The sequence below is a fragment of the Somniosus microcephalus genome, unplaced genomic scaffold (genome assembly GCF_052327205.1).
Source record: "Somniosus microcephalus isolate GS21.2 unplaced genomic scaffold, FLI_Smic_1.0 unresolved_chr1, whole genome shotgun sequence".
NCBI classification, from domain to species: Eukaryota; Metazoa; Chordata; class Chondrichthyes; order Squaliformes; family Somniosidae; genus Somniosus; species Somniosus microcephalus.
The window spans coordinates 147,857,162-147,871,440 of NW_028225179.1; the positions used below are offsets into that span (position 1 = coordinate 147,857,162).

At 47.3% G+C, this 14,279-nt stretch overlaps 1 protein-coding gene across 1 annotated transcript; it reads right to left on the bottom strand.

Moving 5' to 3' along the window:
- Positions 1-202: 202 nt before the first annotated feature.
- Positions 203-4,165, bottom strand: LOC147096224 (tumor necrosis factor ligand superfamily member 15-like). The gene has a single exon (XM_085973799.1). It carries the CDS (start codon positions 4,163-4,165, stop codon positions 3,701-3,703), a length of 465 nt encoding a protein of 154 aa, XP_085829925.1. The 3' UTR covers positions 203-3,700.
- Positions 4,166-14,279: the final 10,114 nt, after the last annotated feature.

Genomic DNA, 14,279 nt, shown 5'->3' on the forward strand with positions numbered 1-14,279 from the left:
CTCCCAACCCCAAGCATTCCCGGTCCAAACATGACTTGGAGTAAAGCTCCCTTGTAATCTGCTCCAACTGAGAGCAACATTTCCCAATGGCCCCGCCCCAGTCAGTGTGGGGCCAATGAAACGCCAGTATCTCACTGTCAGTCAGCGCCGGCTGGTAACTGGATTGAGTTGTGTCTGATAAACTCTCAAGCCGGTGTGGTAATGTACGTGCTGATTTTATTTCAGGCTCTCTGCACCAATACAATACAATACAAATCGCTTTATTGGCATGATAAGGTACATCTTATGTTGCCAAAGCATCAAAATACATTTATGGTTGAACACATAAACGCGGTTCCATTCATACAGTGTATAAACAGGTATATCCCTGAGTTTATAAATATATTTTCGCCTTGTTTATATATATTCTTTTCTTAGTTTACTGGTTGTCCCTCTGTTCATGGCAAGCTGTAACATAGCGTGCCGCCAGTGTTACACAGCTTCTCTCCTCCCCCAGTAGGTATGGGAGTTTTTGGTTGTCAGTCAGATTTCTGAATTCAGGGCATATTTGTGAGAATTTTTGATAGAAATTCTCTCTGATGCCCTGATATTTTCCACAGGCTGTGAGGAAGTGCACCAACCGTCTCAGCAATAAAGTATATGAGGAGTCCCTGGAGTGTAATTGCTGCAATATGCTCGCTCCTGTCCAGAGGCCCCTCGTGTTCACTTATACAATATGCAAGTACTATCCGAATCAGATTGAGACTGTCAACACAATTAAAGGCAGTAGACTTTCATTCCAGTGGCCAGGGCTGGATTTTAACCCATATTCCCACAGCCATTGGTTTTCCAATTATAATGGCAGCAGTAAGTGGGTCATTTTATGGGTTATTGTTAATAGTACAATAGGAAATACTAAGTCAGTACTTCATCCAGTCCCAGAGGGTGAAAGGAGAGAGTCTGGCTTACTTCATGTGCTTTAATATCATTAACAACATGGTTGTTTAAGCTGTATCTCTGGCTCTCCAGCAGCTCTTAATTTCAGGTGCGGACTACATTTTCAAAACAGGACATTAAAAAGCACCAAAAAAATACCGAAAACAAACAAATGTACAAGGATACCTCAAACTGCACGCTGCGCTGATAGGTATTGCTCACCTTTACCAGTCTCCCTTCATCGTGTGATACAGAGTGAAGAACATTGTAGAAGTACACACAACAAAATAACACTCAATGTGCCCATAATGCAGCACCTTCTTTGGATTGGACGAGTTCCAGTGATGTAATTGGTAGTTTACTATCGCACTGAAACATCGAAGATTCTGAGGGGGATTGACAGGGTAGATGCTGAGAGATTGTTTCCTCTGGTTAGAGAGTCTAGAACTAGGGGGTCACAGTCTCAGGATAAGGGGTCGACCATGTAGAACTGAGATCAGGAGGAATTTCTTCTCTCGGAGAGTTGTGAATCTTTGGAATTCTCTGCCCGAGGGCTGTGGCTGCTCAGTCATTTGAATATATTCAAGACTGAGGTCAGTAGATTTTTGGGCACTAAGGGAATCAAGGGATAGGGGGATCGGGTGGGAAAGTGGAGGTGCGGTGGAAGATCAGCCACGATCTGATTGAATGGCGGAGCAGGCTCGAGGGGCCGAATGGCCTCCTCCTGCTCCTATGTGGTTCACAGTGGTTTATTTGGCTATTAGTTAAGATTGGGGAAATGGGTGAACAAGCCTCCAGACTCATTGATAAACTAGTGATTGACCCTAACTCAGTAAGGGGCAAGTAGCGGATTTACAATACAAAACCACAACTCATTCACCAGTGGGGAGGGCAATAGTGATTCAGTGATGCCTCTCCGTGTCTCTCTCCTCCTTTAAGTCCCTCCTTAAAACCTACATCTTTGAGCAAGCTTTTGGTCAGCTAACATCTCCTTCTGTGGCGCGGCGTCAATGTTATTTGTCTGATTAACGCTCTTGTGAAACGCCCTGGGACATTTCACTACGTCAAAGGCGCTATACAAATGCAAGCTGTTATCGGAAAATGCTCAAGGCTCGTTAATATTATGCAAACTCCAAAGTATAATTTAGTGAAGGCCTTAACTCACTCCCGATAGAATAGAATGCTACAATAGATGTTGCTCATTGTCTTGTTAGGATGAGCAAACAGCCTCGAGGTCGAGATGGGGCGACGCACTACCAGTGTGTTGGGTGCTGATTTGGAGTGTAACCCAATCACAAGGTGGCTGCTAAGATGGCAGAAGGTTTTATCTGGGAGTGGTTTATTATAGACAGCTTGTGATGAGGGATGGGAGCAGCACTTATCGCCAACCAGTTAAAAAAATAAAATGACAGTCCAATCTATGTTTTCTACATTGCACCAGTGACTACATTCCAAAAGTACTTCATTGGCTGCAAAGCGCTTTGGGACATTCTGAGATTCGTGAAAAGTCTCGTAGATACGCAAGTTCTTTATCAAGTTAGCTTCCAGATACAATCAGATTGAAACATGTTGAAGATCAGAGGAATTCCACAGGTTCAGAAAGCAGCGTGCGCCCGCCATTCTCTCCCGAGCGGGTAGCCGTCGGCTAAAGACTCTGATCAATGTCCTTGTTGCGTGAATTGAACCGGAATGGTGCGTGGCGATCGCGGAGCTGAAGTAACGGGTCTGAGACTGGCCAGCAGCGCGTCCTGCCCAAGTTTCCTGTCTCCCAAGCTGAGCCCAAACAGAGAGATCAGAGCAGGTGAGCCAAATCATAGCATCCCACAGCACAGAAGGAGGCCATTCGGCCCATCGTGCCTGTGCCGGCTCTTTGAAAGAGCTCTCCAATTAGGCCCACTCCCCCCGGCCCTGCTCTTTTCCCATAGCCCTGCAAAAAAAAATTCCCTTTTCAAGTATATACATTCCCAATTCCCTTTTGAAAGTAAGGGATTTTACAATACTATTGAATCTGCTTCACACAGCGCTTTTCAGATCATAACAGCTCTCTGTACAAAAAGTGCCCTCTGGTGGAGGGAGGAGTCCAGAACAAGTGGGGGGCGGACGTAACCTTAAAATCAGAGCCAGGGCTGTGCAGGGGTGATGTCAGGAAGCACGTCTTCACACAAAGGGTTAGCGGAAATCTGGAACTCTCTCCCCCAAAAACCTTTTGAGGCCGGTTTGGGGGGGGGAGGGGGGGGTCAATTGAAAACTTCAAAACCGAGATTGATGGATTTTTTTTGGTTGGGTAAAGGGTTTCAAGGGTTACGGAACCAAGGCGGGCAGATAGAGTTAAGATACGGGTCAGCCAGGATCTGATTGTCTGGCGGACAAGCCGCAAGGGTGACGTTCCCACTAAGCTGCGCAGCGGTCTGGAGGTCCCGCGCAGGCCGCTCACGGGCTTTTCAATGTAAATAATCGCTCATGCCTGAAAAATTGAATGGGCCGCGCAGCCAAAAAAAACAAATTGCAGGGAACATTGCTCATGGGGCTGAATGGCCTCCTTCTCTTCCTATGTTCCACCCTTTCAGGCAGTGCATTCCAGATCATAACAATTACATCTCCTCATCTCCCTTCTGGTTCTTACAGCAATTATCTTAGCTCAGGGCCCTCTCGTTAACGACCCTCCTGCCAGTGGAGACAGTTACTCCCTGCCTCCTCTTCCAAAAGCCCTTCCAACGGCAGGCGCCCCTACTGAATTGGGCAGCGGTCTGGATTGCGAGCGAGGGGGATCCAATCCGCTACTCGTTCATAACATGAAGGTCCCGAAGAATGTCTTCTGCTCCATGTGCTCCACCATGGCTGCCTTGTTGACGGTGACAAAGAGTCGGTCCCGCTCCTGCAGGGCGAAGAGTGCCCCCTGGCTAATGGTGACGTGCCAGTCCCCCAGGCCATTCTCGCACACGGACTTGGTGGCCGTCAGCAGGGGGGTGGGCTCGGGGTAGGAGTCGGTCGTCTTGTACACGTTGTGGGTCAGGACCCCCGCGCTGGGCTCCTGCGCCCTCAGCTCCTCGCACGACGGCAGGTAGAAGGCCACCTGGGAGTAGACGAAGTAGAGCCCACTGCGCGGGATCTGCAGCTGCCCGTCCGCGTAGCCCATGTTGGAGTAGGCCATTCCCGTCTCGAAATCCCACCGCAGGGCCTGAAACTGCGCCTCCCCGCTCAGGTTCGAAGCTTTCAAGCCTGAAACAAGAACCGGAAATGAACTCAACATCTCACCAAGTGCACGGAGGTGTCGCACCACTCGCAGCGCGCCCGCGCCACGCTTATTTGTGTCCAGCGTCCCAAGATCTCGGCATCCCTCCCCACGCCGGCCTCTTGTCCGTCCCACCACGCCTTTCACCCCACTATTGGTGGTTGTGCCTTCAGCTGCCTAGGCCCCAAGCTCAGGGATTCCCTTCCTCCCTCTGTGTCAGGGGTAGCACACTCACACCTCCGAGTCAGGAGGTTGTTATGGGTTCGCGTCCCACTCCAGAGACTTGCGCATAAAAATTTAGGCTGACACTCCCTGCGTGGTATTGAGGGAGTGCTGCACTGTTGGAGGAGCCGTCTTTCGGATGAGGCGTTAAACTGAGGCCCCGCCTGCTCTCTCAGGTGGATGTAAAAGATCCCACGGCACTATTTCGAATCAGAGCAGGGGAGTAATCTCCAGTGTCCTGGACAATATTTATCTCTCAATCAACATCACTAAAGCAGATGATGTGGCCATTATCGCATTGCTGTCTGTGGGAGCTTGCTGTGCACAAATTGGCTGCCACGTTTCCCACATTACAACAGCGACTACACTTCAAAAAGTACTTCATTGGCTGTAAAGCGCTTTGGGACGTCCTAGGGTTGTGAAAGGCGCTATAGAAATGCAAGACTTTCTTTCTTGTCTCTCCACCTTTAAGACGCTCCTTAAAACCTGCCTCTTTGACCAAGCTTTTGGTCACCTGCCCTGATATCTCCTTATGTGGCTCGATGTCAAATTTTTTTTGATAATCGCTCCTGTGAAGCGCCTTGGGGTGTTTTTACTACATTAAAGGCGCTATGCGAATAAAAGTTGTTGTTGTAACACACCCTATAGTCAAGAGTCTCTGGCCTAGAAATTCACTATGGCCCCGCCAGCTGCCTAGCGCCCAAAAGTTAGCGCCGGGCGGGAAGCCTATAGCGATCGTCAGATATTCATTGTTAGCACCCCAATTCGGAAGCGGGCGCTATACCAGGGTGTGCCCGCCTCCGCTTGGTGCGCTGACACTGAATATCAGCGCTCTTGGCGCCGCTGCGCCAGGCGCTGTGCAGCGGCAGGCTGCGGTACTGCAGGCCTCCTCCTTCTCTTAAGGGGGAGCTGCCTGCAACGGGGAGATCGCCGCTGGATAGTGCCGGCAAATGAGCCCGGCACCACGGAGAAGTGCCAGGCTCGCGGAAAGCAGCCGGCAATGCCGCGGGGGGGGGGTGGAGGAGGCCGGGGAAGGAGGTGCGGGCAGGCGGCCGGCCGCACCTTCCGCTTTAAAGCGCCCCACTAAGGCAGCAGGACGGCCCCATTTTCTGGTCGCTGTTTGCGGCCGCTTCGGAGGAGGCGGCCGCAACTAAATATGGGGATCGGTGCGGTTTCGGGGCGGAACCGGGGCACTGCGCACACCGATGACGTCATCGGTGCCGGCGCAGCGCTAACGGCTACCGTCGCCAATACCGCTGCGCTGAATATCTGCGCAAACTCATTTTTGGCGCAAAATCACCCTTTAGGCGTTAACTGGGCGCAAAGCTGGCAGCGCCTTAATGAATTTCTAGGCCTCTGAATTTAACTCTTATATTTGGAAATTTGTGTCGTAACTCAAGCACACAGACTCCGAATGGATAATCTTGTAACCACCACAGAGAATTGCTTCCACAGGCAATCCCACAATTCCCATGACCCGAAACATGATTTTACGTGCAAAGTAATCTGGACTAGCAGACCACAGCACGATGAGGTATTTGTCTCTTCAACCTTGTTCATCTTCATTGCTTTCTGTTTCCCTTCAAGCTCGAGGAACAGCACCTCATCTTTCGATTAGGCACTTTACAGCCCTCTGGACTCGACATCGTGTTCAACAATTTCAGCTCATAGCCTGTGTCCCTATTTTTTCAGGCGGCAGCTGCTGATGATTCTGCCATCCCCATTTGCAACATTTAATCTCTCCTGCCTTTCACCCTATCACAGACCTTCCCTTTTGCTCTGTTCTCCCCTCCACCTTTCCCTGCCTCTTCACCTGCTTAAAATCTGTTACATCTCTAACTTTTTCCAGTTCTGACGAAAAAATAATAATGGAAAAAGTCTGTGGTGGGTGTAGTCTACAGGCCCCCGAACAGTCGCAATACTGTTGGACAGAGTATAAATCAACAAATAATGGAGGCCTGTAAAAAAGGTACGATAATAATCATGGGTGGTTTTAATCTCCATATTGATTGGACAAATCAAATTGGCCATGATAGCCTGGAGGAAGAGTTCATACAGTGCATCCGGGATGTTTTCCTAGAACAGTATGTAATGGAACCAACCAGGGAGCAGGCTATCTTGGATCTGGTACTGTGTAATGAGACAGAATTAATAAATGATCTCATAGTAAAGGATCCTCTCGGAAAGAGTGATCACAGCATGGTTGAATTTCAAATTCAGTTGGAGGTTGAGAAAGATGTATCCCAAACCAGTGTCCTGATCTTAAACAAAGGCAATTACAATGGCATGAGGGCAGAACTGGCTAAAGTGGACTGGAAAAATAAATTAAAGGGTAAGACAGTTGAAATGCAGTGGCGGACATTTAAGGCGATATTTCATAACTCTCAACAAAAATATATTCCAGTGAGAAAGAAAGATTTTAAGAGAGGGGAGCACCATCCGTGGCTAACTAGGGAAGTAAAGGATGGAATCAAATTGAAAACTAAAGCATACAATGTTGCCAAGATTGGTGGGAGGCCAGAGGATTGGAAATTTTTAAAAAAAGCAAAGGATGACTTAAAAAAAAATAAAGAGAGAGAAGATGAATTATGAGAGTAAACTGGCAAGACATATTAAAACAGATAGCAAGAGCTTCTACAGGTATATAAAAAGGAAGAATAACTAAAGTAAATGTTGGTCCCTTAGAGGATGAGACTGGGGAATTAATAATGGGGAAGGGGGAAATGGCAGAGATTCTGAACAAATATTTTGTATCTGTCTTCACGGTAGAAGACACTAACAACATCCCAATAATGGATAATCAAGGGGCCACAGGGAGGGGGAACTAAAGACAATCACTATCACTAAGGAAATAGTACTTGGTAAAATAATGGGACTAAAAGATGACAAGTCCCCTGGATCAGATGGCCTGCATCCCAGGGTCTAAAAAGAAATGGCTGCAGAGATAGTGGATGCATTGGTTGTTATATACCAAAATTCCCTGGACTCTGGAGAGGTCCCAGCAGATTGGAAAACCACAAATGTAACACCCCTATTTAAGAAAGGAGGGAGACAGAAAGCAGGAAACTATAGACCAGTTAGCCTAACATCTGTCGTTGGGAAAATGCTGGAGTCCTTTATTAAGGAAGCAGTAGCTGGGCATTTGAAAAATTATAATGCAGTCAAGCAGAGTCAGCATGGTTTTATGAAAGGGTAATCATGTTTAACAAATTTGCTGGAGTTCTTTGAGGATGTAACAAGCAGGGTGGACAAAGGTGAACCAGTGGATGTGGTGTATTTGGATTTCCAGAAGGCATTCGATAAGGTGCCACATAAAAGGTAGCTGCATAAGATAAGAGCTCACAGAGTTGGGAGTAATATATTAGCATGGATAGAGAATTGGCTAACTAACAGAAAACAGAGAGTCGGGATAAATGGGTCATTTTCTGGTTGGCAAACGGTAACTAGTGGCGTGGTACAAGGATCGGTGCTGGGGCCTGAACTATTTACAATCTACATTAATGACTTGGATGAAGGGACCGAGTGTAATGTAGCCAAGTTTACAGATGATACAAAGATGGGTGGGAAAGCAAGTTGTGCAGAGGACTCAAAGAACCTGCAAAGGGATGTAGACAGGCCAGGTGAGTGGGCAAACATTTGGCAGATGGAATATAATGTGGGAAAGTGCGAGGTTATCCACTTTGGCAGGAAAAATACAAAAACAAATTATTATTTAAATGGAGAGAGATTACAAAATGCTACAGTTCAGAGGGACCTGGGGGTCCTTGTACATGAAACACAAAAAGTTAGCATGCAGGTACAGCAAGTAATCAAAAAGGCAAATAGAATGTTGGCTTTTATTGCAAACTAGCTGGGGGAGCCCGGCTTTGCCAGGGCTGTTTTGGGCCGGGCGGTTTAAATCGAGTCCCAGGCTTTGGGGCCTCTCTGTGTCCCTCTGTGAATCTGCTGCCGGGCAACATTTTAAATCGAGTCCCAGGCTTTTGGGCCCTGTCTCTGTGTCCCTCTCTCAATCTGCTGCCGGGCAACATTTCTACCTTTTAATACCTTGAAAGATGAAAGTGAAAGTACTTATAAAATGTTTTTGGTAAATCTTATGTTATTTTTAAAAGAGATACTAACTTTTTCGAAGCTGGATTAGCAGATTTTGAGCTGGAAGTCAATGGGGTTTTTAGCTTGAGGCAATGGCTGCCAGTTCCCTGAGATGAAAACGATTAGTCCCGCCCACAGACGCAGCGATTGGCCAACCATCAGGCGACTGAACTGTAGGATTGGTCAATCGTGCCGGCACAGGATTGGTCGACCTTGACGTCAGTCAATCAATGCTACTTAGCAGATAATGAGTTTAATTTTGAAGGTTTTTTGCATAAGACGCAAACAATTTTTGTCTGGCCGAAACGTAAACACGCTTAGGACGGTTCTGGAATCGTCAGCTTTCTTTCGACATAATGCACGTGTTGGTACGCTCTATAACTTTTGAGTTAATTCAAGACAGACAGACAGACAGACGGAATGACAGACAGAAGTATCCTTTTATATATATAGATGGGTTGGAGTATAAAAGCAGAGAATTCCTGCTACAAATAAAAACAGAAAATGCTTGAAATACTCAGCCGGTCAGGCAGCATCTGTGGAGAGAGAAACAGAGTTAACGTTTCAGGCCGATGACCTTTCATCAGAACCGGAAAAAGCAGGAGATCGAACAGGTTTTTAAGCAAGTGCAGGGGCAGGGAAAGGGGGGAGGGGAGGAAAGAACAAAAGGGAAGGTCTGTGATAGGATGGAAGGCAGGAGAAATTAAGAGAGATTAAGAAAGATTAAGAGATGGTGCAAGGCAAAAGCAGATGGTAATGGGACAAGTTAAGAAACAAAAGATGGCTCTAGATGAGGTGTAAATGGCACTGGCAGAATGAAAGACAGCTGTCATGTGGGAGAGAAAAAAATATATAAAATGAATGGAAAAAAAAAAGGGTGGGGGCCGAGGTTATGATCTGAAATTGTTGAACTCTATGTTGAGTCCAGAAGGCTGTAAAGTGCCTCATCGAAAGATGAGGTGCTGTTCCTCGAGCTTACGCTGAGCTTCATTGGAACTGCTACAACTGCACAGGGCGTTGGTGAGATCACACCTGGAGTACTGCGTAAAGTTTTGGTCTCCTTATTTAAGGAAGGATATACTTGGATTGGAGGCAGTTCAGAGAAGGTTCACTAGGTTAACTCCAGAGATGAGGGGGTTGACCTATGAAGAAAAGTTCAGCAGGTTGGGTCTATACTCATTGAAATTTAGAAGAATGAGAGGTGATCTTATTGAAACATATAAGATACTGAGGGGGCTCGACAGGGTAGATGCAGAGAGGATGTTTCCCCTCGTGGGGAAATCTAGAACTCGGGGGCATAGTTTCAGAATAAAGGGTCGCCCTTTTAGAACTGAGATGAGGAGGAATTTCTTCTCTCAGAGGGTCGTAAATCTGTGGGATTCTCTGTCCCGGAGAGCTGTGGAGGCTGGGTCATTAAATATATTTAAGGTGGAGATAGACAGATTTTTGCAAGATAAGGGAGTGAATCGTTATGGGGAGTGGGCTGGGAAGTGGCTTGGAGCCCAAGATCAGCCATGATCTTATTGAATGGCGGAGCAGGCTCGAGGGGCCTATTCCTGATCCTATTTCTTATGTTCTTATGTCACAGACCTGAAACGTTAACTCTGTTTCTCTCTCCACAGATGCTGCCTGACCTGCCGAGTATTTCCAGCATTTTCTGTTGTTAGTTCAGATTTCCAGCACCCGCAGTATTTTGCTATTGTGACGATGAGGTATATACCGGATATAACATGGATTACCACTGTAATGTAGTCATCTCTGCAACTGCTCGAGAAGTAAAGCTCGACAGATTACAAATCAGATTGAGCTACGATATTATACATTTGCTATGGGGCCTGCACGCTTTATTTGGACTGCACCAGTTTGTAATGGCTCTCGGCAGCACCTCGATAGGATAGTCCCATTGTAAAGCTACTTGTCACACCTGCAGTTGCATATTTCTTCCACCAGATGGCGCTCGAGCTATTACAGTACTCTACCATAGAACAAGGATGTTACTTCCGTGTCGTGACCTTTTATTCAGTTGTTTCCTGCTCCGCTCTGACCTGCAGCTTTATTTAAACTGCAGTCGCTGCTCAGTACAAACTGTAACCCTCCCCACCACCTCCGCACACCACTTAATCTTGAGACTTGAGCACAAAAATCCAGGCCGACACTCCCAGTGCAGTACTGAGAGAGCGCCGCACTGTCGGAGGTGCCATCTCTCAGATGAGACGTTAAACCGAGGCCCCGTCTGCTCTCTCAGGTGGACGTAAAAGATCCCATGGCCACTATTTTGAAGAAGAACAGGGGAATTATCCCCGGTGTCCTGGCCAAAATTTATCCCTCAACCAACATCACTAAAACAGATTATCTGGTCATTATCACATTGCTGTCTGTGGGAGATTACTGTGCGCAGATTGGTTGCCTCGTTTTCCACATTACAACAGTGACTACACTTCAAAAAGTACTTCATTGACTGTAAAGCGTTTTGGGACGTCTGGTGGTCGTGAAAGGCGTTATAGAAATCCAAGTCTCTCTTTTCTTTTCTCTCCGCCTTTAAGACGCTCCTTAAAACCTGCCTCTTTGATCAAGGATTGAGCGTCGGTAGATTAAACAATGGATACGGTAGCGTAGTGGTTATGTTACCGGACCAATAAACCCAAGGTCTTAGACTATTGATGACAGGGAAAGAGTTCAAATCCCACCACAGTCAGCTGGGTTGTGCATGCGCTGTGCATGCTGAAAACCGGCAATTCCTCCAGGCACACGTGTGAGTACCCCGTCCTTACTCACGCGTTGTGCCCGGAATTACTGGGCCATTACATCTAGTTCCCTCGTCTAGATCATTTATATATATTGTGAATAGCTGGGGTCCAAGGACCGATCCCTGCGGTACCCCACTAGTCACTGCCTGCCACTCGGAAAAAGACCCAATGCCAATGCTTTCTTACCCTGAGCAAGTTGTTTCTCCCTCGTGTCTTTCTATCTCATTTACTGACCACCAGGATATCGCTTCCCCGCTTCTCAAAATATCTCCAAACCTAAACATGCCTTAAAAGAGGCTGCGTGTAATTATAACTGTGGCCGATGATGTAAAACGGGCAACATTGAAACAGCCACCCTTTATACAGCAACCGCAACAACTTGTATTTATATAGCGCCTTTAACGTACTAAAATGTCCCAAGGGGCTGCAGAGGAGTATTAAAAGACACCGATCCACATAAGGAGAAATTAGGGCAGGTGACCAAAAGCTTAGTCAAAGAGGTAGGTTTTACAGAGCGTCTTAAAGGAGGAAAGAGAGGTAGTGAGGCGGAGAGTTTTAGGCAGGGAATTCCAGAGCTTAGGGCCCAGGCAACAGAAGGCACGGCCGCCAATGGTGGAGCGATTATAATCAGGGATGCTCAAGAAGGCAGAATTAGAGGAGCACAGATATCTCGGAGGGGTTGTGGGGCTGAAGGAGATTAAAGAGATAGGGAGGGGCGAGGCCATGGAGGGATTTGAAAACAAGGATGATAATTTTGAAATCGAGGCGCTGCTTAACCGGGAGCCAATGTAGGTCAGCGAGCACAGGGGTGATGGGCGAACGGGACTTGGTGCGAGTTAGGACACGGGCAGCCGAGTTTTGGATGACCTAAAATTTACGTGGGAGGCCAGCCAGGAGTGCGTTGGAATAGTCAAGACTAGAGGTAACAAAGGCATGGAAGGGTTTCAGCAGCGGGTGAGCTTTATTCATTGCACTGATTTCAATCGGGTGGTGAATTCGATAGCCTGTTTTACGCCATCGATTGAAGCTAAATTTACAAAAACAACAGCCTGCATTTATATAGCACCTTTAACGTTTCCTACATTACAACAGTGACTGCAGTTCCAAAAAATCTTTATAAAGTACTTCATTAGCTGTAATGTGCTTTGGGACATCTGGTGGTCGTGAAAGGTGCTGTAGAAATACAAGTCTTTCTTTCTAGCAAAACGTCCCAAGGTACTTCACGGCAGTAATTGTCAAACAAAATTTGACACTGAGCCACATAAGGAGATATTAGGGCAGATGACCAAGAGCTTGGTTAAAGAGGTAGATTTTAAGGAGCGTCTTAAAGGAGGTAGAGAGGTGGAGAGGATTAGGGAGGGAATTCCAGAGCTTAGGGCCCAGGCAGCTGAAGGCACGGCCACCAATGGTGGAGCGATGGAAATCGGGGATGCACAAGAGGCCAGAATTGGAGGAGCGCAGATATCTCGGAGGGTCGTTCGATGTAAGCGGACACAAGTGAGGCACGAGGCAGGAGGATGGAGGTTGGAGAAAAGCGCCAATGGGGAAAGAGGCTTTGGGGGGGAAGTGAGAGGATTGAAGGGGAATCCTTCCCCTCGTTTCCCCCCCACTGTAAAAAAAAATCTTAACCCTCTCCCCAACTGTGTTGGAAATCCCTGCTTTCACTTATACGGCAAACAATGCTCGAAAATAAACAAGGGACTTCCCCATGGTGTGGGAAAACCCTCGAGGAAATCCCGCCCACACACTAACCAAAGCCAACCCTGCGAAGAGTGGGAGCCTGCTTTAAATTCCTTAAGCACGTTTGAATACTTTGTACCGACTTCAGCAGCAATGGGACTCTTCCGACCGCAGGGATCCTCTCCTCCCTCGCCCCCCACTCCATTTGGAGCAGCCAGGCTGGACGCCTGTTGTCAGAGACACAAGCCGGGAGGACTCAATGGAGGACAAGTCTAAAAGATGGGCAGATAGCTTTTCAGATAAGTAGCAGTGTGACACCCAGGTATGATTATCAGGCATCCACAAACAACAACTACTTGCATTTATATAGTGTCTTTCACGTATTAAAACGTCCCAAGGTGCTTCACAGGAGCGATTATCAAACAAAATTTGACATCGAGCCACAGAAGGAGATATTAGGGCAGGTGACCAAAAGCTTGGTCAAAGAGGTAGGTTTTAAGGATCATCTTAAAGGAGGAAAGAGAAGTAGAGAGGCAGAGAGATTTAGGGAGGGAATTCCAGAGCTTAGGGCCCAGGCGGCTGGAGGCACGGCCGCTAATGGTGGAGCGGTTAAAATCGGGGATGTGCAATAGGCCAGAATTGGAGGAGTGCAGAGATCTCGGAGGGTTGTAGGGCTGGAGGAGATTAAAGAGATAGGGAGGGGTGAGGCCATGGAGGGATTTGAAAACAAGGATGATAATTTTGAAATCGAGGCGCAGCTTAACCGGAAGCCAATGTAGGTCAGCGAGCACAGGGGTGATGGGCGAACGGGACTTGATGCGAGTTAGGACACGGGCAGCCGAGTTTTGGATGACCTAAAATTTACGTGGGAGGCCAGCCAGGAGTGCGTTGGAATAGTCAAGTCCAGAGGTAACAGAGGCATGGATGAAGGATTCAGCAGTGGATGAGCTTTACCCATTGTATTCACTTCAATCGGGCGGCGAATTCGATAGCCTGTTTTACACCATCGATTGAAGCTAAATTTACAACAACATCAACTTGTATTTATATAGTGCCTTTAACGTAGTAAAACATCCCAAGGCGCTGCATAGGAGTATTTTAAGACAAAAAAATTTGACACCGATCCACATAAGGATAAATTAGGGCAGGTGACCAAAAGCTTGGTCAAAGAGGTAGGTTTTAAGGAGCGTCTTAAAGGAGGAAAGAGAGGTAGAGAGACAGAGAGGTTTAGGCAGGGAATTCCAGAGCTTGGGGCCCAGGCAACAGAAGGCACGGCCACCAAAGGTTGTTTTCGGATGATGTCGCCAAGGGGCAACCTGTAGATGAGAAATAGGAGGGGGCCAAGGATAAATCCTTGGGGGACACCAGAGGTAACGATGCGGGAGCGGGAAGAG